The 23,775-nt window shown below is 44.2% G+C and overlaps 1 protein-coding gene across 2 annotated transcripts in view; it reads left to right on the forward strand.

Moving 5' to 3' along the window:
* Positions 1-15,445, forward strand: part of SLC38A3 (solute carrier family 38 member 3) — a 297,440-nt gene extending 281,995 nt beyond the window's left edge. The window contains exons 14-16 of one of the 2 annotated variants that reach the window (XR_015300053.1): positions 5,752-5,855; positions 8,567-11,799; positions 12,498-15,445. Coding sequence is in view for 1 of the 2 variants with exons in the window: in XM_086938804.1 (XP_086794930.1) it covers positions 5,752-5,855; positions 8,567-8,671 (209 nt within the window). In the remaining variant the exon portion in view is untranslated. Of the gene's footprint in view, positions 1-5,751; positions 5,856-8,566; positions 11,800-12,497 lie in introns of those variants that run through there. The other variant, XM_086938804.1, reaches the window with a different exon arrangement.
* Positions 15,446-23,775: the final 8,330 nt, after the last annotated feature.

Below are 23,775 nucleotides of genomic sequence, written 5' to 3' on the forward strand. Positions count from 1 at the left end.
ATTGATAGTCCGGATATTATGGTACTGCGGCTTCGGATGGACCAAGTGCAAGATACATTGATAATTAACATCTACGCTAGAGGGCAACCGGGTGGGAGGCGCTCTCAAACTGTCACCCTCTTTGATAGTTTTCTGTATAGCCAGAGGGGTGGGTGCAACCTGCTAATTATGGGGGGCTTTAATTGCACCTTCGAACCGCTTGATCTAGAGGATGGCAATTTAAGTTCCGATAAGGATTCACAGTGGAATATCCCGTCCCTAGATCTGTGCCCAATTCAAAAATGGACAGAAGCTGCCTTGCAACTTAAGGGGCTATGACTGGAAAGGGGTGTGCGAGCAGTGAACGGGAGGTCCCACTCGGACAGGAAGGGTGCGCATACATTTAACAATGGCATAAGGAGTAGCTGTATCGATTTTATTCTCCTCAATATTGAATCATAGCACTCCCTTCTTGACATGTTGGTCCAGGAATGCACAGAAAGTGACCATGGCTCGCTTATTTTGACAATCAAGGGCCCGGGCTTACTAAACATCCCTAAAAAGGTCACAGAGGACATACCACCAGAAGTATTGCTTTCAAATGATACGAGGAGAGTAAGATGGTGTTGGCTTATTGAGAAGGAAGGGGATCTGGGTGCGATGAAGGCCCTGGTTGCCCATTAAATAACCTGTCTCACAGGAGGATATTAACCAGATCGCCCCCCAGGTTCATAGAGACCTGTTTTTAAAACTAAAACCATATTTTATTAGGACCAGTTAAAAGAAGGTAAAGGCAGGGGTACCAATGGCCACCTGGTACAATAAAACCTGTAGAGAGGATTATCATTTATTGACAAGGGCTATTAGATCCAAAGATATGGGAGAAGTTAAATATGCCAGGGCAAATTACAATTGCCGCCCTAAGTGCGCTGGGGATGCCCAGACGTGGGTCCCAGGCACTCCACACCACTTGGAGTCAAGCTAGCCGGGCTGATGAGAGGTGTTACCTCGAAACCGGTCCGGTCCTCGGATGCTTGATTCCGTTCTGGGAAGGACATGGCTTTTGTAGTTCGGACTGGACTGTTCCCATGGGGCAACAGGGTCAGAGCTGATTTGCATATCGCCATTGTCTAACCCAGGGTGGTGTGGAGTGCAAAAAAACGATGGATTTGGGCCCAGATCTTTTGACTGGGGGAGTGTGTGACATTGATCCACATTCAGTCCATCACTTGTTGTTTTTGCAATTGCCGCCCTAAGTGCGCTGGGGATGCCCAGACGTGGGTCCCAGGCACTCCACACCACTTGGAGTCAAGCTAGCCGGGCTGATGAGAGGTGTTACCTCGAAACCGGTCCGGTCCTCGGATGCTTGATTCCGTTCTGGGAAGGACATGGCTTTTGTAGTTCGGACTGGACTGTTCCCATGGGGCAACAGGGTCAGAGCTGATTTGCATATCGCCATTGTCTAACCCAGGGTGGTGTGGAGTGCAAAAAAACGATGGATTTGGGCCCAGATCTTTTGACTGGGGGAGTGTGTGACATTGATCCACATTCAGTCCATCACTTGTTTGTTTTTTGCAATTGCCGCCCTAAGTGCGCTGGGGATGCCCAGACGTGGGTCCCAGGCACTCCACACCACTTGGAGTCAAGCTAGCCGGGCTGATGAGAGGTGTTACCTCGAAACCGGTCCGGTCCTCGGATGCTTGATTCCGTTCTGGGAAGGACATGGCTTTTGTAGTTCGGACTGGACTGTTCCCATGGGGCAACAGGGTCAGAGCTGATTTGCATATCGCCATTGTCTAACCCAGGGTGGTGTGGAGTGCAAAAAAACGATGGATTTGGGCCCAGATCTTTTGACTGGGGGAGTGTGTGACATTGATCCACATTCAGTCCATCACTTGTTGTTTTTGCAAGGGCAAATTACAAAGCAACCCAATCAAAAGCTAAAAAGGAGTGGGATGGTAATCGCTGGCACGACTTGCTTCTAGCCAGTAAAGAGAAAAGCATGGTAAAATTCTGGCAGCTAGTGAAGTGGGGGAGTGGTGGGACATCTTTTTCACCTATTAATTATGTTCTGACGGAACAGTGGGCCTCGTATTATATGGCCCAGTTCTCTACCCCCGCTAAAAACTTTGAAGATTTTAAAATCCCTTCCTCGATACCCACCCTATTATTTAACAATTCTGAGGTTGAGACAGTCCTCTCCCTAATTCCGAGAGGAAGGGCCCCGGGCCTCGATTGCGTACAGGTGGATCTATTTGTCTATGATAAGGACAACTGGGTGGTTTATATCACCTATCTTGCTAACGCCATTGCTAGTGGTGCATACATTCCTGATACCTGGTCCGGTGCAGTTATTATACCGGTATATCAAAAGGGGGACCGTACATTACCTGGCAACTATAGGCCCATTAGCCTTATAGATTCTATTCAGAAAATAGCTGTCAAGTTGGTACTGTGTCGAATCCAGCTGTGGATAGAGGAATCCAAGATATTATCACCTATGCAGGCAGGTTTCCGCCCCACACCAGCACAATCGATCAGGTGCTCAGGTTTGTGATGATTTACTGGTGGGTTGTTATCTTAGGAGGGGGCACGCTATATGACCTGAAGTCTGCTTTCGACTTGGCCCCTCGTAACAAAATGTGGAGAGCTTTTATGGATGTGGGGATGCCGTTGGAGCTGCTAGCAATGATAGTCAAACTGCACGACTCCAACCACGCACAGGTTCGATGGGGCACACACGGAGAAGTCACAGGGAGATTACCGGTGTTAAAGGGTGTACGTCAAGGATGTGGCCTCGCTCCTACCCTGTTTTCCCAATTTATTGACAGGGTGGTACAGTACTACTCTACATGCCCCACTGATGCTCCAACCCTGGGGGGCTTGAAAATCCCCCTACTCATGTTCGCGAACAACTCCTTGATTTTATCCAAGACTCAAACTGGGCTACAGGCGGCCCTGTCCTGTTTTGAGGAGTTCTGCCGCAACCATGAGCTGGTGGTCAATGTGGACAAGACAAAGTTCATGGTTCTCCACATGCACAAAACTATTACGGGAAAAGTCTACATGAATAATGTTCTTTTAGAGCAGACTGAATTGTTTACCTACCTGGGGATAGCTTTAAATAGGAAGCTACACTGGAAGCCTCAGTTTAGGGTAGGTTCCCTTCCGACTAGAGCTTTTTCTAGCAGATAGTTCAAGCCAACGACAGAATCGTGCCCGACGTGTTAAGTACAGTCTGAATCAATCGCCCATATCCTATTTGTTTGCCCGGCCTACAGGTTACCAAGGAAGAAATGGCGTAAACCCATCTGTACCACCCTTGGCACGAGAGCTGCTAAAGAGGCCCTGAGGATCCTACAGACATGCACTCAGAAATCCATCGTTATTGCCATGGCAAAATTCCTGAGATGGGCATGGGCGATTTGGGCTAACAAATTAAGGGTCTACTGTCCTGACCTGTTTTAATCTGTTTTCCCCAATTCTGTGGGATGGGTGGCAATTTTGAATTTGCTTCCCTGCTGAGTCTTGCGGTAGGGCTATTGATCTTCTGAAAGACTGGGGTAGCCTTTTATCTTTCAGACTGCTATACCTGTCTGGCTTTACCGCTTTCTTTTTCCTAACAAACTAATGCTGTGCGGACATATCTCAATTCAATTCACATTCTTTTAAATAATTGTTTTTACAGTATATTTGAGTCTGTCGATCTGTTGGATTATTATTTTATTTCAAAACATCTTACTGCGACTGCTTCATAACAATGTTATTTCTGTCTTGACTCAACCACTTTTAACCAAGCATTTTTAACTTATTTAATTTTTAACTGACTGCAATGTCTTTTATGGTTTTATAATCGAAATAAAGACTTAATGAACTGAACTGAGATGTACCACCAACAAAATGCTTGTAAAAAAGTGTTTCTTTTCTTCCAACTGTTTGGTGGCTGAGGCATAGACTAAGTACCCTTTCCCTCTCTGGGTGTACTGGAACCTTCCTAAGGCAACATGTCAAAATCATTCTGAGTTACAACACAAAAACAACTATAAATGTGTCAGTATCATTTAGACTGCAGTGAAAACAGGAGTCGGACAGTAGTCACATTACCACACATTTCTCCCATTAATCGTGATTATGAAGGCTGTGGCAATACCGAGTACCTAACAAAGTTTCTAAGAGCAAACATCTAGAGGCAACTAAGCACTAGTAAATTCAGAAATAGCAGGTGTGATAATAGTGCCTGCTTTTTCTCACATTTTACGTTATCCATGGGATAAAACTACAGAAGTGTGGCTCACTGGTTAGAGGAGGCATACCCTGAAGCAGAGGTCAGACTCGGGACCAGGGTTCGATTCCCGACGCGGCAGGGTCCCGAGCCCAATTGTCCACGGACTCGATAATTCTCGCTTCGGTGCCCACTCTAAGCACGAGTTCACACTATGCAGCTCTGGGCAATAAGCTTGCTTAATCTCCACAACGGCCCCCCCGCGGCGGGATGCCTGGCTTTCACCTTGGGGATGCCCAGTACGGGTTATCTCACAGGGAAAAAACAGGACGGGTTCCCAAGGCAAGCGCCGAGATGCCCAAGGGTATTCGAGCGCTATATAAGAACGCACATACATATATAAGAACGCACATACATACATACCAGAAGACAATTTGCGAATTGCCGTAATTTGCCACTGGATTTCCTTCCTAATGTAGATGAGCTCCATGGCCTTTGTGGGCTGAAACTTTGCTCAGTGAATCCTCCAAGTGGTATTCAGTCAAACTCTGGTGGAATTCCTCCTCTCTTTGGTTGATTTATACCACATTTTAGTGTTTCGGCTGGCGATGCACATTTCTGCGGCTCAACATGATATTGAGGATCCTCAAAGGGCATATTGCATTCCGTATTAGCCCCGACCTCATGAATGCATTACAGAAGATGAGCAGTAGCAAGTATTGAGGGATATATGTGAAACAGGTCTGAGGTCATGGTGTTATTGAAAGAAACTATAGTCAGAAAGAAATGCCTGCTTAAGCCAGCATCCTATCTATAACATACTTAAAGAAACCTATAAAGAATGGGTTTCAAATCAAACTCACATGTGAATGTTGGCTGCACTACCTGTTGACAAGTTCCAAATTTCTTTTGGGCATAGTCACCCATGACCAGTGCCAGTACTACAACAGAGCAGCTCTGGGCCACTGCCAATTACACCACCATCAAGGTAGTGGGTCCAGATGCCTTTTTAAAGCATTATCTATGCCCCCCCCTTAAAATGTCAAAATGTTACTTTGCCTTAAGACATTATCATAGGTGTAAAAGTATCTCAGGTAAGTTGAAGAAGTCAAACATTAACTAGAACCTGTATGACAAGTAATTTACTTAAAGTGCTCAGAAGCACAAACACATACACTCTGACACCACCCAGAGCTATTCAGGAATCTAGGGCCGTCGGGTGCTTCCGCTTTTAAAATGTCACTTGCTTCACAACTCAAAAACCTTCTTCCTACCAGAGTACCTTCATTTCGGCTTGAAGCTTCCTGCATCTGCTTTCCACACTGCTTCAACTATCCACCTCAGTCCTTACCTGCACTTTGCTCAGCTTGTTTAGAAGCACTTCAGCACTCTCGGTTACACTTATGCCAGGGGCATTTGATGCTGTCCCTTGCTTCTAGTCCAGCACTTTGTTTGAACATGCATGTCAGTAGTTGTCTGTCGCAGCGATGACCTAAACAGCACGTTGTTCTGGCGTGAAACAAATTTCTTTCCCCTTGATTTTTTTACAGGAGCCACATCAGCACCATGCCTGATCTTCATCTTCCCAGCCATGTTTTACATCCGTATCATGCCAAAGGATAAGGAGCCGATGAAGTCCACACCCAAGATTCTGGTGCATATTTTTTTAATAATGTTTACACTTATGACATGCTATTGCACTCTCTTTTCCTCATGAGAGAAATGACATCATCGTGTAACTCCATTTATATATCATTGTAACATCAGCAGAATCCCCATAAGGGTAAATGAAATACCAGAATTTGTAAATAATACATAAATAAATAATAAATAATAGAGGAAGAGGTGTGGCGCCGTGGCTAGGGCGACTGACTCCGGAATCTGCAGATCACGGTTCGATCCCTGGCACCAGCGGCAGATTAGCCCAGCACCATGTGACTCTGGGCAATAGCTTGCTTAATCTTCCCGATGGCCCCCAGCGCCTAGAGACCCTTACGGGTGATTGTGCGCTTTACAAATGTGGATTATTTATTCTATGTCAGGTGAGGAAGAGCAGCTGCATATTCACACAAAGCACAAGTTTAATGCAAGGTGGCATTATGTTCCAAGACTATGAGCCTCCATCCACAGACATTCATTCACCACAATGCTGGGATTTGCGGAATTGGCATCCCACTCTGGCACACAAATGCATCACAAGGTTTACCATTGAACTACCTTTGACCCCGCTGCTGATCGACAGAAGAAGGGGAGGGAGTGGAAAATGTGCAAGAAAAATATGAGTCTTAGGGCCAGAGGTATGAAAAATCAGTTTTTGAAATCCTTAATAGCGATTTTTAGCGAATTACTATTAAGGATTTGCAAACTGGAATGTATGAAGGAATAGCAATAATAATTGCGTTTCCTTAATATTCCTTAATTGCGATTCGCAATCAAGGAATACCTTCCCATTCATTCCTATGGGCCTTGCAATTCGCACCCAAGAAATATGTATGTGTGAACATGTGGCACACATAAGTGCCCTAAGGGCATGTATGTGTGCCACATGGCACTTAAAAAAATGCAAAAAAGTGCATTTTTCTAAGAAATCGCAAATTACAACCAACTTGAAGGTGGTGGTAATTTGCGATTTCTTAGGGCACATTCGCATAACTTGGGTGTTTCCTGCATTGCATTTAAGGACTCGCAATTTGCGATTCCTTAAATGCATTCGCAAAATAGGGATTCGCAAATGTCGTGATTCCCTATATTGCGAGGGCCTTTTGGGATGAAACATCCCAAAAGGCTTTTTCCCGTTCGCAAACGGGCTGATTGTGAGAATCGGCCCATTTGCAAACGGGAAAAGCGTTGATACATATGGCCCTGAGACTCTAATTAGACTGAGGTGCTATCCTGGTGCATATTGATTTTACTGGATTCCGTGCAGGATTTAGTCACACAATGGGGGTAATGCACACATTGTTCATGTTTTCCCTGTGGAGTGGAATTTAGCACTATTACGCAAAACATTTGTACCAGGTTTATGAGGAGAAAGCTGTAAGGCAAACTGTCATGGGGCTGCAATTTGCACTCACTCTGAAATCCTGTTACAGGTGCAAACTCCATTTGCAACAAATAGGAATTAGTATCCTAGTTGTAATTAGGGGATAATGCATGAAACTCTTGTCATCATATTGTTTTACATAAGCATGTTGTCCTGAATTAAATTTGCAAAATTAACCCTCAACTAACATTATATTAGAAAATCTACAACTAATAGGCCAATATTTTTATAAATTATAGTTAGGATGTGATTTTCATATCAGATGCAGTTTTGCAACCAAAAAGAATCAATTTAGCAAATAGTTTTGCCATTGAGAAAAGTCCTTCTGTCTCTTAAAAGGCGTTTTGTGATTCATTCCGAATCACAATTAGGAAGAGGTGTGTAATTGGGTTTCCACCCTAATTATAATTCACAATGATATGTACAATGGTATATGAGAGCAATTGTGGCCGCAAACCATTGATCAGATACTGGCAACCGAATTATGATAGCATCTGTTTCGCAAAAGTCAATCTGTCCCTGTGGAAGAGCTTCAACTTTAGTAATCATTTTGGACGGCTTTGTTGGGTCAAAACACTAGTTAAGGGGACCAACTCATGCTCCCTTGTCATCTTCCCAAATGGGAAACAAATTTTTCTTAAAATAGTAACTGTCCCTTACATGGTCATAGGCTGCTTTAAAAAATGTTTCCCGATTGGGATTGCAAATAAAGAGACGGAAGTCTGTTATCCCTTTCAGGCCACCATCCCTAAATTTGCAGCCAATGGGAGCGGTGTCACAAACTGGATTATGCCTAAATACCATTCATTTGGCAGGTTGTTTTGCAGCCCCCTGTGAATGGACAATTTGAGATGTCACCTCTTTGACTATAGGTCACGTAACAAATTGCACCCCTTTATCGCAAACCATTCACTGTGCAGTTTCCACATCCTGCTTTGTAAACAAGAATTAGTGCATCAGGTCCCTGATCATTTTTGATTTTGCTAGTGCCTTCACAATTTCTGATCCCGGGCATAGCAAGGAAAGTGCAAGCGGAGGCAGCTGCATTCCCCTACTTGTCATCCCGACTATATCTCCAAAAAAGAAATCATGGTTGACAAATGTGCGAGTAGTTACTCAGAACCTTCTTTACAGTCATTTTTAGCACAGAACATTTATTTTCTTGTCATGCATGTGTAGGTGCTAGTAAAATATTCAATGTATTCTTCTGCGCCTAGAGATTGGCAACAATCTATCACTTCATTTCCCCGTACAACTTTTTGCAACGTTGTCCCTAATTTCTTCTCCACACCTTATTGCTGTCTCCTTTATGTCTCACACAGGCTGCCTGCTTTGCCGGCCTCGGAGTCCTCTTCATGATCATGAGTTTGAGCTTCATCATCATTGACTGGACGAGTGGAAGTAGTAAAAGTGGGGGGAGCCACTAGACTCTGGGATGTTCCATCACCTGCCCTCCCTCTTATTGTTGCCCCACTTCTCCAGAGAGCGGGTGAACCCTTCCTATTCCAGACAGACTCCGCCTGCCACTGTCACTGGACCCTCACACGTGGAGTTACCGCCCTGGAGGTCACTCGCTGCTGCATCAGAGGAGGAGGGCCTTCCAAAGGCGGGACTGGTTGTCATATATCGTATTTTTAGCCAAAATCGTTTCCGTTTCAGAAATCGTCTTGTTGTTCCATAGTTTGTGTTAGTTATCGAAAGCTTAAATATTGGCAGTTTCCTACAAGACTGTTTCCCACCCTCTCCTTTGCTAATATGTGCTCCTCAACCCTTTGGGGCAGAAATGGCAATGGCTGGTTTGGTCCCCAAAAGCAATTGTGCTGGCATGGGCATCCGCAGAAAATAGTATGCGAACCACTGACAAAGGTAAACCTGTGAATTTCTTTGCTACCTAAAACGACAACAGTTTTTCACGGTATCTGTTGAGGTGGATTCTGGTGTTCTAATATTAGGACCAAACTATTTCAGTTTGACAAGATCCTGGGGAGGAAAGCAGGATTATATTTGTATTAACATTTTATCCGCAACCCATTATGTCTATATTATCACTGTGAAACTGCCTTTGACTGTTAACTGGATCCGAAAATCACTGCTTTGTCATCTCTTGAACATTGCTTTGCTAACATTTCTTCTATCCACAGCACGCCACCACTTTCGATATTCACACACAATCGCCGATATACCCAACATTCAAATGCAACTTTCCTCTATTGAGGTTATATTCTCTCTGCTGACCACACCAATTTCAATGGATAAAATTTGCATCATGGTTTGCTCCCCATTTCCCTCCATTAGTGAAAAATTGTCATTGGTTCCAAGCAGTGGGGCTGATATATTAGGAAGAAGATGTGCATGTAGGTCCTTCTGGGTTGAGACAGTATCTTCATCTGACCCAAATAGCATCAAGGCAACAGAATTGGTTTTTTCTGTCTTTTAAGAAGAAACAGGATAAAGAAAGCTGTATAGGATAGATTTGTGCCCTTTTTATGTTGCCTATTTTACTACAACAACATGAAAATTGTTTTTCAACAGTTCAAAAATGTTTTATCATTAGGTAAGAAGCAAAGGTATTGATAATTCCAATAAGCCATATTTTCATTTGGTCGTAATTACCATATAAAACTCTTACTATTACCCTTTGTCGCTACTTGCAGGGCACAGAATGGCCTTTTCTTGTTCTGTTCCATGTTCTGTGAATGGAGGCTCTCTCCTTCCATCATGGCCACCTGATTAATGCGCAGTCAAGAGGTACTTTGTCATTTCATCTCTCCAGATTCTATTGCAATATAAATAAATAGTGTCCCAATTCATCTTGGCAACCTATTACGAGGCAGCCAGATGGAACTTTGTGATTCCGTTTATTAACTGTGCTCCCCTTGCAGTGTGGTGAATCTAGTCCTATCCTATTGCATTGTGGATGAAAACGGTCTCATCCACTCATGGCTACCTTACAGTCTTACTGGTAGCGCATGCTCCATCATTTAATTACACCACTTGGTCTTCCATTATAGTCAAGATCCAGGCTGTCCAGTACACTAGGATCGCCAGTCCTCAGGGAGGGATTCTTAGCTCCCACACCTGGGCTCCCATTACAATTCGAATGTACGTTTTCCTATCCCAACGTAGCCACCCTATGTACAGTATGGGGATTCTCCCCTTGGATTCCAGTTTCTTTGTGCATACAGACTTTTCGCTTCCCATCATGGCTGCCTCTTTATTGCATCCCTAGGATGGGTTATATATGGACCCATTTGGATTCTCATTTTATTGTAAATTGTTGGTCTTCCATTTCATGAACATCATGCTGATTATCTCCTCTGCAAAAGGTGGGGGTGGGGGAGATTTTGACACACTCTGCCTTCTGCCTAGTGCATTTTGAATTTGAACATATTGTTCCATTTGAATGATGCAGACTTTAAAGTCAAACATGGATCAGTTTCCAGTGAATGTTACGGCAGGAATGGTTCATAGAAACGTTGTGAGGACTGTCAAATGATAATATAAGTAGAATACCAGGTGGTTGTTATTATGGATGTCTGAGGGAGCTTTAGAAGTGTTACACAGTAAATGTAGTGCTTCTCAAGTGAGACCATAGGTAACAGGGCAACTCTAACACTGTGGAGAATCTCTGTCAGTTAGCTAACAGAAGGCCTCTAAATGACTCAGGGAGGGTAATGATTGCACTGATTAGGGAAAAAGCAAGAATCTCATGAACAGAGGTGATTTCACAGCTCTTTGTAAACACCGGTAGCTGGCCACCCACAGAACGAGAAACAACAACAAATCCGCCAATCTTCCATATGTCGCCATCCACAGCCAGAACAGAGACTGCAGCTCCCATAATCAACTAGATGGAAACCACCAGATGTTTGACCAAGACAGCATCTGTGCTCATCAGTCAACAAGAAGTCATTCGCTGTCCAGATCAGTATTGTGACTCTACCAATCAGATCATTGTAGGTCTCTCAGTGGCCAACAAAAAGGGCAACACTACAGACTAGAAACCAGGGGTATTCCAATAACCTAGGGAAAATAACAACTTTAGCGTCCTGCTAGCATAAGACCACCCATGGCTAGCAAAGCGCATCCATGACCAATATTGAAAGTGAAGCCTGTCAGCGCCTTTGCAATGACATCAACAATGCCAATCAGCCAACAACAGACTATTTCGACCCACCGCCTCGACAAATACATTGTTCCTACTTCCTACCCAGTAGAAGGCCTACCAAAACCCAAGCAAAGGCAGAGGTCAGCTAATCAGCTAAAAGAAGGCAATCAATACATAGATCATAGTAACTCGAATTGTCCTTTCATATAAAGGGCCTCCTCTAACACAGAGGAATTTACTGTGGCCCGGTGACTTGTGTCAATCACTGCCGCACCTTTGTCGTTTTCATTTAAGACATGTGTAGTTACAAATTGTGTTAGAAATGGTGGACAATGCCTCCTTGGTTGTACAAAACATAACACTAATTTGCAATTATACCGGCTTCCATGGCGAGCTGTTGATTCTAAACCTAAGACTAGGTGCTAATACTTCGTCTCACATTAACAGGCACATGCATCATTGTTGGCTTTTGCGATTTCTTAATTGCGATTTTTAAGGAATCGCAATTAAGAAATCGCAAAAGCCTATGCATGAAGTAATCGCAGAAAAGTTAGCGATTTCTTAACATTCCTTAATTGCGACTCGCAAATTGCGAATCGCAATTAAGGAATACCTCCCCATTCATTCCTATGGGCCTAGAGGCCCATAGGAATGAATGGGAAGACATTCTCAATTTGCGATTAGCAATTAGCAAATCGCAAATTGAGAATGCGATTTCAAGGGTGGAGGGGTGTCCAAAGGACACCCTGTTGCACCCCTGAAATCAATCTGTGCACATATGTTGTGCACACACATGCCCTTAGGGCATGTGTGTGCACAACATGAAACTTTGAAAAATACACAAAAGTGCATTTTTCAAATTTTTCGTAAATTACCATGAGGTTCAACCTCATGGTAATTTGCTCCCCCTAATTGCGAAATCGCAATTTTTTTTACAGTTTCATGCATTGCATTTAAGGAATCGCAAAATGCGATTCCTTAAATGCAATCGCAATTTGAGAATTCGCAAATATTTGCGAATTCTCAAATTGCGAGGGCCTTCACCGTTCATGCATTCCAAAAGCAGATTTTGCGATCGCAAACAGACTATTTTTGCGATTTGCACCGTTTGCGATCGCAAAATCCTTTGATGCATGTGCCTGAAGTCCATAATCCTCCACCATCAGCCATGTTTGTAAAGTTCTGGATCCCAGGCCTGTGTCTCAACATCTTGCACCTTTTCACAACAGGGGATAGAGTGTGGTGTTACTTTGTCTTTTGTATATATTCAGTAGTTTTACATTTTTTATTGGCGTCTGGTTGTTGATAATCTTTCAGAGCTCTTCTAAAATTGAAAAGAAGAATAGACCCTTATTAAATATTTTCCATCAGCAAAACCCTATCACCAGGGCACTAGCTCACCACACAAAAAGCTAACATTGGTGGAGTCTTGCCACAACTGTTATGCACAACTTGATGGGCGAATGAAGTAGAGCTGTTCTGGGGCTGAAAAGTCAGGCATGACTTAGGAAAACCTGACTTTGAGGTATGATTGATTTGATGTCAGATACTCCATTTAATGGTAGCAGAACAATGAAGGTTGATAGTTTGCTCTAGTGCCACTTATTTTTTTCGTTAAAACATTTTCTGTATTTTAGCTCTATGCTTGAATAATTTTAAATCCCTTGTGCAGCAGTCTCTCTAGCTTTGTGTAGATTGCACCTCTGAAGGGTGCAGGTAGTTTTTTAAGCCCTTATGCAGCATGTTACAATCTTCGGGCTACATCCATGTCAATATGACACAATGTTTTACACAAGATGCATATTGCCAAGGCATAAATTGTATAAAGTACCCTACCGTCTTGGCAGTGTATGCATAAGGTTCGTTAGCTAAATGCTAAGGGGCAGATTTATCAAACGTTTTTTTTGTCGCAAACGCTGCGAATCGCAAAATAGCAGCGTTTGTGACAAAAAAATTGGAAAATGCAATGCATCATGGAAATCACATCGCAAACTTAAGGAATCGCAAAATTTGCGATTCCTTAAGTTTGCGTCAGCATTTAAGGAATCCCAAAATGCGATTACTTAAATGCTATGTATGAAGCATTCAGGTTTTGCGAATTTACACTAAGAAATCGCAAATTACCACCAACTTGTTGTTGGTGGTAATTTGCGAATTCTTTTACAAATGCACTTTTTGACATTTGTAAAGGTGCCATGTGGCGCGCATACGGGCATGTGTGTGCGCCATATGCGCACACATGTAAATTTCATGGGTGCAGCAGGGTGTCCTTAAGACACCCTTGCACCCTTGAAATTATTCTCAATTTGCGATTAGCAAATTGCGAATCGCAAATTGGGAATAATTTCCCATTCCTTCCTATGGGCCTCCTGGCCCATAGAAATGAATGGGAAATTATTCCTTAATTGTGATTAGCAATTTGCTAATCGCAATTAAGGAATTTTAAGAAATCGCTAAAAAATAGCTAATTTTTACATACATACCATTTTGCTATTCCCAAATAGCAATTCTCAAAAAATCGCTATTTGAGAATCGCAAATAGGTATTTTGATACATCTGCCCCTTAATTTGTACAGGTGTTACAGGCACAGCAGAGAAGGGAAGAAGAAGCAAAGAAAGGAAAAAAGTGACAAAGAGAGAAAAAGCAGGGATGAAAAAGAATCTGCAAGAGTGACAAAGAGACAGGAAGTGTAAGGTTGTAGAAGAAAGAAGTAAGAGGGGGAGTAAATAATATGCAGGCTTGATATTTAGAAATGATGGCATTTAACAATGTCAGCAGAGGGCTCCAAATAAAAGCATGGCATATGTTTTTGTTATAACTTTGCCTCCTGATACATATTACCTTCTAATAAACCCAATCCGTTTTTGCAAATGTCTCAAGTACACTTGTAGCAAAACTCACAGATCCTTCTGGATCCAAAGCTCAATCCTTGTAGAACCCATTGGGTTGTATTGAAAACAAATCCAAATAGGGGTAGTTTGCTTCAATTTGCCCCCCTCTCCTGACTTCTGTGTAGGGCAGCCAGGTAGTGACCTACAGTTGCTTCAATGTTTCCCCAGGCTGGGTTCTAGAGGTACACCTTGTAAGCACAGCAGGGATTTTACCACTGCAGGAATCGTGAGAGGTGTGAGTACTGGAGGTACTGACTCAAACCTTACAGAGCGTACACTTAGCCGCCACCATGGAGGTAAGAGTGGTGGGGCGGTGGGACCGGATTGGGAGAATTCTGACAGACAACGAGGAGAGAACATTAATTATTTAATTAATTTCCCCTCAATATCGTATGTCAAATCCCTCCTCCCCCCCCCCCCCCCCAACCCGGCCCCACCCCTCTTACCTGCACAGGTCGCAGCTGCATACACTGTGGGTGAGTTTAATTATATGCTACTAATAATATTTTCAACTTTGGACACTGTTTCATAAATTAATATATATCTCCCATGATTGGGACATGCTACTGCAAGGGCCTGGAGTTGTCCTTCTAGTGCTAAGAAGGCCTGAACCCAATGAGAAAGAGAATAAAGAATGAATGTGGTGATTTCTGCCAAACACACCGTGGTTGCAGTGCTGTGGTTCTGTCTAGTCACATTACACACAATTAGGGATGAGCTAACTATCCAATACATTGGTTGATGGTGTGGTGCCCCATTTATTACATGCTGCGGATAAGACGGAGCAGAGTATTGCAAAATTAAGCTGCTGAATTTTTGGGGGGTGTCCCCTTTGGTCTCTCTTTCAAACTATGCCGTACAAAGGATGATTCTGAAGAACAAGACTCAAGTGTTTAATTTCTGGATTTTTTAAAGTTGTAAATAGACAGGAAGGGCGCCCCCCAGCAGGCGCCCTGACTAACCTTTGTGTTCCTTAAAGGGGTTATGTTAAAATTCCTTGGCTCCTGAGGGGACATGGTTGTACTTTTTGAGCTTCCTTGGGAATGCTGGGTCCCAAGGTTGTTTCTAAACTTTGTGAGGCCGTAGGGCCTCTTCTACTTTTCTTGTTGCAGAAATTAATGTTTAATTTATGCTTCATTTAGTGATACATTTCAAAATGTGACTCTTTTTAAATAACTATGAATAAAAATCTGTACCACCACTCCGGAGCTCCCTGTTTTTCAGTACTTTGTCTTATGAATTCTGTGTGTGATTGGTGTTACAGCCTCCTGCATTATTACACAAGAAGCAACCTGTGGCGTTATCATAGAGAAAACTGGGGCATATTATCAAGAAGGGCGTTAAAATGATCGCCGCTTTAGCGGCAGGAAACTGCCGCTAAAGCGGCGATAATGAGCTTGCTAATATGCCGTTGAGAATTCCCATAGAAGCCCATGTTCACACCAGAACATGGGCTTCTATGAGAATTCACAAGGGCATATTATCAAGCCCATTATCGCCGCTTTAGCAGTTTTCTGCCACTAAAGCGGCGATAATTTATCGCAGTTTCTTGATAATATGCCCCACTGTCTCTTCACCCTGTCTTCAACGCCATTGCCTAGGAGATGAGTTTGTGAGACGACTGCATCATTACAGACTCTTCAGCTTTCCCTCCAGTGGTGTAGCTGCGGGGGCGAGGGGGGGGGGGGTGTCTGCCCCAGGCAGGCACTCTTTTTGGGGGCAGCGGAGGTGAGCAAGTCAAATCTGTCATCTACCACCATCCCTCGCGCCACCGAGAACAAGTTGTCCGTAGGACGCCACCCCCACCCCCCAGACCTAGCATCTGTCGCCCGCTTCTCTTACCTGCACCGAGCGAGAAACTTAGGGACCACCCGCGTGGCAGTAGGTATAGCTACGCCACCGTTTCCTTTTCTTTTACAAAGCTAATGGCTCTTCAGGCTTCTTTATAATGTAGGGTGCTTGCAACATGCATCTTTATTACACAGAAAATGACCTCTTCTGCCTCCTATGTTATTACACCAGGAATTACATAGGATATCTCCTCTTCACCCTGATACATTACCCAGCAAGTGGTCTTTTCAAATTTGTTTGTTTTTAGATAACCTAGTGCCTAGTTTACGCTATGATATTACATCCTCGTGGCCAGTACTGAATTACTGAAAGCATACTTAATGTCATCCATGTAGTAACTCCAGGGAGTGTCGCCAGTCACCTTTTGTATTAAACCAGTGAGGATCCCCTTGCTTTGTTCAAGTTATTAGGTCACGCTAATGCTTAATTTGTAAAATAATAAGTTCCAGGGCCCTCTCATGAGATTACTGCTGCTTGCACCTCCCATTGCTCCAACTCGCGCTGACAATAACAGTATGTGGGTCCCGTGCTCACTAAGCCACTGGAGTCAAGCTATTATGGCTGAAGACGGCTGATCGCCAAAAACCGGTCCTAGGATGCTTGATTCCGGTCCAGGGAAGACATGACTTGGCAGTTCGGGCTGGACTGTTCCCATGAGGCACAGGGTCAAGACTGATTTGCATATGGCCATGTCTGAACTGGGGTGGCTTGGTGAGCAAAATAACAATGAATTTAACCCAGATCTGTGACTGGGGGTGAATGTTTTGCCATTGTACAACATTCCGTCCATCATCTTTTTTGTTTTGCCAATAACAGTACCAACACAACTACTAACCACCAACCTCCTAGCAGTGCCAGGGTTGACAATTTAGTGTTGGTGATGAGCACAGGAAACCACCGGCTCAAATTAAGCACTGCCCAGCCGCCTACTACATATCATTATTCTAGTGAGAGGTCGTAAAGTTGCATCACATGAAAAAGAAGATAAAGAAGCCCATACATAGTATAACAATGAAGAAAAATGCTAATAATACCTTTCAGCATTAAGGTTAATAAGGGCAAAAAAATGATAGAGTGATCTTTTACTTTTTCATTATTAAAATGTACAAAGTTTGATAATCAGGTTATGGTAAGGCCCATTGTTGATGTAAAGGAAGCTCATGAGACCATGCTTGTGATTACTCCAGTTCCCAGGCAAAAGGAGGCTGCTTGGTGCATGTGCTAAATAGCATCGCATTTCGAAAATAGAGGTAGAACCCACGGTTGCTTGCATGTGGCATTAAGGTAGCCAGGCAAAATGGAACTTCTACTTCAGCTTTCCAGTGGTGTCAGAGGGGGCTCCTCTGTGTAAGCGTAGGAGTGTCCTCCCACTGACATGCCCTCAGAGAGAAAAATAAAATGATAATGAAGTTAATACATAACCATTTTATCTTCACCCTGTCCCGAATGGAGAGTCAGGACTGGTGTTTGCAGTAATGAATAATGTCCTCACTTAGCGCCATGGCTGATGTGCCAACCGGGGTCCTCTCGGGAGTTAATAGCCACGGTCCGCGGCGGTAATCAGGCTTCCTCCGTCCTCGCGTCGGGTATACCGGCCGCGGACCTTGGCGATTAACTCCCGAGAGGACCCCGGTTGGCACATCGGCCATGGCGCAAAAGTGAGGACATTATTCATTACTGCAAACACCACGGAAATTATTAGCACTTACCTACAAATAATGCAGGAAAATAACCAAAATCGTCGAAAAGCTCCAGTCCTAAACCAACAGTTGCTCTTCGATTCATATCTTTTTGTTACCTGAACCGAAGACAGCCAATCATTACTTCTTCAACTTAAGCATCTCTTATACCTATTAGCGGGGATTGAAAGAGACAGATTTCAGGAAGCTCATCTAGTCCTGATGATGATCTTAAATCGGTAAAGATCGAAACGCCGTCGACCCACTCAAAGAAAATCCCCCACCCCACTGTATATAGCTCTGTGGATTACTCCTTGTTTTAATGTGACATTTCGTATATTCTCACTTTATTCACTCAAGTCACGATATGCACTCTGTCACTCATGTGAGCACCTGAAACGCATCTCTACATGTTGAAAATATATATGGAATAAATATGTATTTTTCCACATGTTACCCTACATGTTCTGCTCCTAAAATGAATTTGATACTAAAAAATCTCTTGTTATTTTGGACCTACTTAGGCCACCCTTGAACCATTGTTTGCTCTAATATACTCTATAACCCCTGGTTCACTTTATGGAGTACCCTTGTCTTTTGAAACTACGGAAGAACAGCAGATGCATGATGCTTAGAGGCACACATAGTGAGAGCCAGACGAAATCCAATAAGAACACCACAGGAGCTGCAAATGTTTTAGAGCTCACAGGCTCTACAAAATAAACAAACACTCTGGAAGGCTCATGGTGACTTGGATGGAGCTGCTTCACAATAGTGAGTCAGGTCTTAAACAGGAGGAAACATTTTATCAACAGATAACTGGGGAAGCCCTGGTCCCTACAGTAACCCAAGCAAACTGACAGAGTGGAAGTGCAGCTGCAGCCATGCATTTGTGGTAATTAAATTAATACCCCATAAATCGGAATTTCTAGAATGCTATCAGAAGGCAAAGAAAGAGGAGTCCGTGGTGCAGAGTTAAGGCTTTATTCAATAACTCGAGTTAAGGGAGAGCTCCATCACCCAGCAGGTTCAGGAGTAGTCTAAAACTTCATTCACACAGCAGAATATTTATACATATCCAATCAGTAGGCAAAGGAAAGAAAAAAGAAGTGACAAACAGTAATTTCAAACAAGATGTGTCAAGGTATGGGCATGTCCTATGTCTCGTGAGAGTGCATGTGATGTTGAAATGTGTTCTTGCTCTTTTCAGTTGAAGACCCTTCCTCATCCGGGGGGTTTTATCTCTGGCTTACAGTCAAGAACAGGAACCATTTCTTAAAACAGGAACTATCTGCTGCTGGTTCCCAGAATTGGCAGAACCACAGGAATGTGTGGTCAATGAACTGAGATGCCAGGTGCAGGGTGTCTTGCTCGTGGGTCTGAAGACAAAATGGATGACACACACAAAATGGGTGCTTGTCTGAATAAAAAATGGCTACCAGGCTGAAACAGGGAAATGATGGGACACAATTGTCAATTTTATTTCCTCATTCCCTCCTTGCCCCACAGTGTACCTGTTTCTATATCTCAATTTGCATGAGATTGTCTATGCATTCCTGTAGCGTAATTCTTTCCTTTTCTTTCTGCTGGATACGTGGTTGAATGCAGCTTGCAGCGCATAGTCTGCACAGGGCGGGGTCACATTGGATGCAAAGGCAGCATCCAGTTATTACCAGGAGTATTATGCCTGTTGCTGATAGCAATTTCCATCCCCAGGATGATACTATTTTCCAAAACCATTCAGACCATGTCCAAGTGCCAGGTTCTTGATGTAGGCTGGTGGCTATCTTGTGTAATTTTGTTATAGCCGTATATACAGACGGAGAGTTATCAGGAATGAAAACACAGCAGCTAGAGACGATAATTTTACAGGCTCCGCCTCTGTCAGCCAGGATGATGTCAAGGACAAGGCGGTTTTGGAGAGCAACCAATCTTATTGCAGACTGTTCCTGAGTCAAATTCCCCAGGGCAGATGCCGTCTGATTTACAACAGCCTCCAGGGTCCTTGTCAACATGCGTATGAGTTTGCAGTTCTGCACAGGACCGACAAAGAAAAATAAACCTTTGTTGAACTCTGTATATTGTTCCCATGTAGTTTTCCTTTGATCAACCCCAGAGGTGTGGATCATTCTTTTATGTTTAACATGGGGCACTAGGAGGTCTTGGTGGTAAGTGGATGGGGCCACGAAGACAGGGGGTAGCAGAAATGCTATGTAGCATGTTCCCCCTCCAGTTCAAGGGCAGCTGCACATAGGCCGTTTGCCCGCAGATGAAATAAGTATGGCGAGATGCTGGAAATAATGATTGTCCTTTGTCCTCAAAGCTCACAGTGGTATGGCAGTCACTGTATCCTAATGGAACAGAGCCATTTTTTCGGACGCACAGGTGCCCTTTTACTGTTGAGACCAAGATGGAAGGGGGCCCGGTATTCCTTTTAGGTTTGGTATTTAATATCCTATAGGACATGGTCACGTTCCCCTGCTTGTATTCTTCGCTTTCTAGAGCCGTACCTGTCGCCTGGGGATTTCCATCCTCATTTGGGTAGCAGGCAGCATTAAGGACCTTAGTCAAGTCCCCCCAAGGCAACCCATTCTTGCATGAATTATTTCCATCAGGGCAGGAGGTGGGGGTAGTGTTGTCGGCTGTTATCAGGGCGAACCAGGCCTCACAAGTACCATTATAAGAAAACGGGAAGGGGAAGAGAGGCATCCCACCTTTCTTTTGATGAGGTGGTAGGCGGCCACATATCCAGCAATCTGTGCTATTGCTGGCTTGATGAGTATAGTGTAGCATCTGTATAAAGGTATTGTTCTGCAGGGCTAGTCTATGGGCTTGCTCATGAGGGGGTAGGTCGTGATATGTGCGTTCCTGGGTGCCGTTAGGTGCGTGGGAGTTATGTGGTGCTGGCGGGAAGACAATGTGGAGGACCCAACCGAGACACGTCATGATAGTTATCAAGAAAAACAGTATTATCAAACATACGATAGAGCCGCTATGCAACTTCTTAACATTCTTCTTTCGGCACCTCACTTTCTCTTTCTCCCACATAGTCAGGGTGTCTGAGTCTGTCCCCATGCTCTGACCACTTCACCACTGGACCTGTGTCCGTGGACTTAATCAGCCAGAGTCCGGGTGGCGGACCTCAACTTTGATTTATATTCCTGTTGTGGGGTCTGTTCTAAGGGCAATGAGGATTGTTCAGTCACAGTGTCACTAAGTTTGGCAATATCGCTGGCAACGGAGTCTCTTTCTCCAAAGTATTTTTTGCAATGGCTGGCGTGCAACCAGCCTTTTCTGCCTTCCACCTTCACCGCAGTTCGCTTAGTTAGGGGTAACAACTTTGGCTCTTTCCACCTGGGCTGGAGGGGATTTGTTCTGTCGAAATTGCGGACTAAGACCCAGTCCCCGGGTCGGATGGTGTGCTCTTCAGGGTTGGTTTTGTCTGGGAAGGTTGCAGCCACCTGTAAACGACAAGAACGAAGTACAGACATCAAGGAAGCCAGGTAATCTGTCAGAACAGCGCTATCAACATCAGTAATGGACTTGGGTCTGGGTATTCCCCATATGTTCGGGGGTCTACCAAACACAATTTCATAGGGGGCTAGTCCTGTCCTTGAATGCGGGATCATCCTGGAATAGAACAGTGCCACTGGAAGTGCTGTGACCCAATCCACCCCTTTCTCTGCCACTACCTTCGCCAGTTTAGTCTTGAGGGTCTGATTATATCTTTCTACCAGTCCTGCAGCCTGCGGGTGTCGGACACAGTGGAGCTTCCAGGTATAGCCTAGGAGGAGTGAGATGTGTTTCATGAGCTCTGAAGAGAAGGGCTGGCCGTTATCTGAGAAGATGACGCGGGGCAGCCCATATCGGGGGAAGAATTCTCTGACCAGTTGTTTAGCTGTCGTGGCTGCTGCATAATCAGGGACTGGATAGGCTTCTACCCATCTGGTCAGGGCACATATGACCACAAGGACATATTTCAGTCCCCTACATCTATCCATTTGGATATAATCCATCTGAAGAACTTCAAATCGGTGGTCTGGTGGATGGAACCCACCTTGCTCGACTGGGGTACCTTTCCCTGAATTGTGCTGGGAACATATCATACATGTCTTTGCTCGTTGCTTTGCTGCTGCTCTAAGGTGCTTGTTGTACCATATATCTTTTATACTGTCCAACATGCCTTTTTCCCCCCAAATGCGCTGGTCCATGTATGGTATTGATGATAACCTGGACCATCGCATCCGGTAGGTACCACACAGCTCTTTCTGGAATCATCCATCCCTGTTCTGTCTGTACCCCTCCATTGTCTTTCCATTCCTGTATCTCTGAGTCTGTGGCATGTTTTTGTACACTGTGTACGTCTTGGAAAGGATCTCGAACTGTGTGTGCTTTGTTGTTCTGTAGTGTTAGTAACTCTGTCTGGGCTGTCTTTTTGGCTGGGAGGTCTGTAAGCTCATTTCCTTTGGAGATGTCATCTGTCCCCTTTGTGTGCGCTTTACATTTAATAATTGATATTCGTTTGGGCAGGTGTATGGCTTCCAGTAATTGTGTGATAAGTTCGGAGGGTTGAATTTTGGCTCCATGTGAGGTGAGGAATCCTCTTTCCTTCCACAGTGTGCTGAAATTGTGTACTACTCCGAATGCATACTGGGAATCGGTGTACACATTGATGACTAGATCTTTTCCTAAATGGCTGGCGCGTATGAGTGCTATCAGTTCAGCTGCTTGGGCAGATAGTATGAAGATCCTGTGTGATTCAAGAACAGTTGTTCCGGTGGTGACTGCGTAGGCAGCTGCTAATTCTCCTGTTGTGAGACGCATACAGGAGCCGTCCACGAACAATGTCTTATCTGGGTCACAAAGGGGGTGTCTAGGAAGTCTTGTCTGGGTTTAGTTACTAGCTCTACCTCGACACTACAATCATGTATTGTTGGTTGTGTGTCATAAATGGGCAATAATGTGGCTGGATTTAGGATGTTGCATCTGTGAATCGTTATGTGTGGCTGGAAGAGTGTCATTTCGTAACCTGTCAATCTAGCCAGCGTGAGGTGTTGGGTCTGAGTTCTGTTTAAGAGCAACTCCACTGAATGGGGTACCTGAACAGTTAATGGGTGTCCTAGCACGATGGAGTCACTTTGTCGGATTGCTTGGGCTGTGGCCGCTACCGATTTCAGGCATGCAGGAAGAGCCTGTGCAACTGGATCCAGAATACTTGAAAAATATGCACACGGTCTGTTTCTGCCTGCCTGATCTTGTGTCAGAACGGACAGGGCGGTGCCATCCTTCTCAGTCACAAAGAGCGTAAAAGTTTTTAGGTAGTCAGGGGTTGCTAACACTGGAGCTTGGTAGAGAGCTTGTTTAAGGGTCTGAAAAGCTTGTTCATGTTCCTCCAACCACGGTAACTGTGGATGTTGTGCAACCTCTGCTGTGGTAAGGTTGACGAGGGGTTTAGAAATGAGGGCATATTGTGGAATCCACTGTCTGCAATATGAAGTAAGTCCCACGAAAGCCCTGACTTGTTTCTGTGTTTGAGGTCTTGTCATGGCGGTTATGAGTTTGATGCGTTCTGGTGTGAGTTGCCTACCCTCCTTTGACAGCATGCGCCCTAGATAAGCCACTTGCTGTAGACAGAATTGTAGCTTGGAAGGTGATACCTTGTGGCCATTATCAGCTAAAAACTGGAGGACCGTGAGGGAGGCTTCGCAGCATTTTTGTTCCGATCGGGCAGTAATGAGTATATCGTCAACATATTGTAGTAGGGCTGTTTCAGGGGGGACATGTACTGTGTCCAATTGTCTTTTTAGGGCCTGGCTGTATATGCTCGGACTTTCAGTGAAGCCTTGAAGTGCTCTTGTAAATTGGAAGCTCCACCCTTGGAGGGAGAAGCCAAAGAGATACTGGCTGTCTGGATGAATAGGGATACTAAAGAATGCATTCTTTAAATCTATTACCGTGAACCATGAAGCCTGTGCATCAATAGCGGTAAGTAGAGTTGAAA

Source organism: Lissotriton vulgaris, chromosome 9, assembly GCF_964263255.1.
Source record: "Lissotriton vulgaris chromosome 9, aLisVul1.2, whole genome shotgun sequence".
NCBI classification, from domain to species: domain Eukaryota; kingdom Metazoa; phylum Chordata; class Amphibia; order Caudata; family Salamandridae; genus Lissotriton; species Lissotriton vulgaris.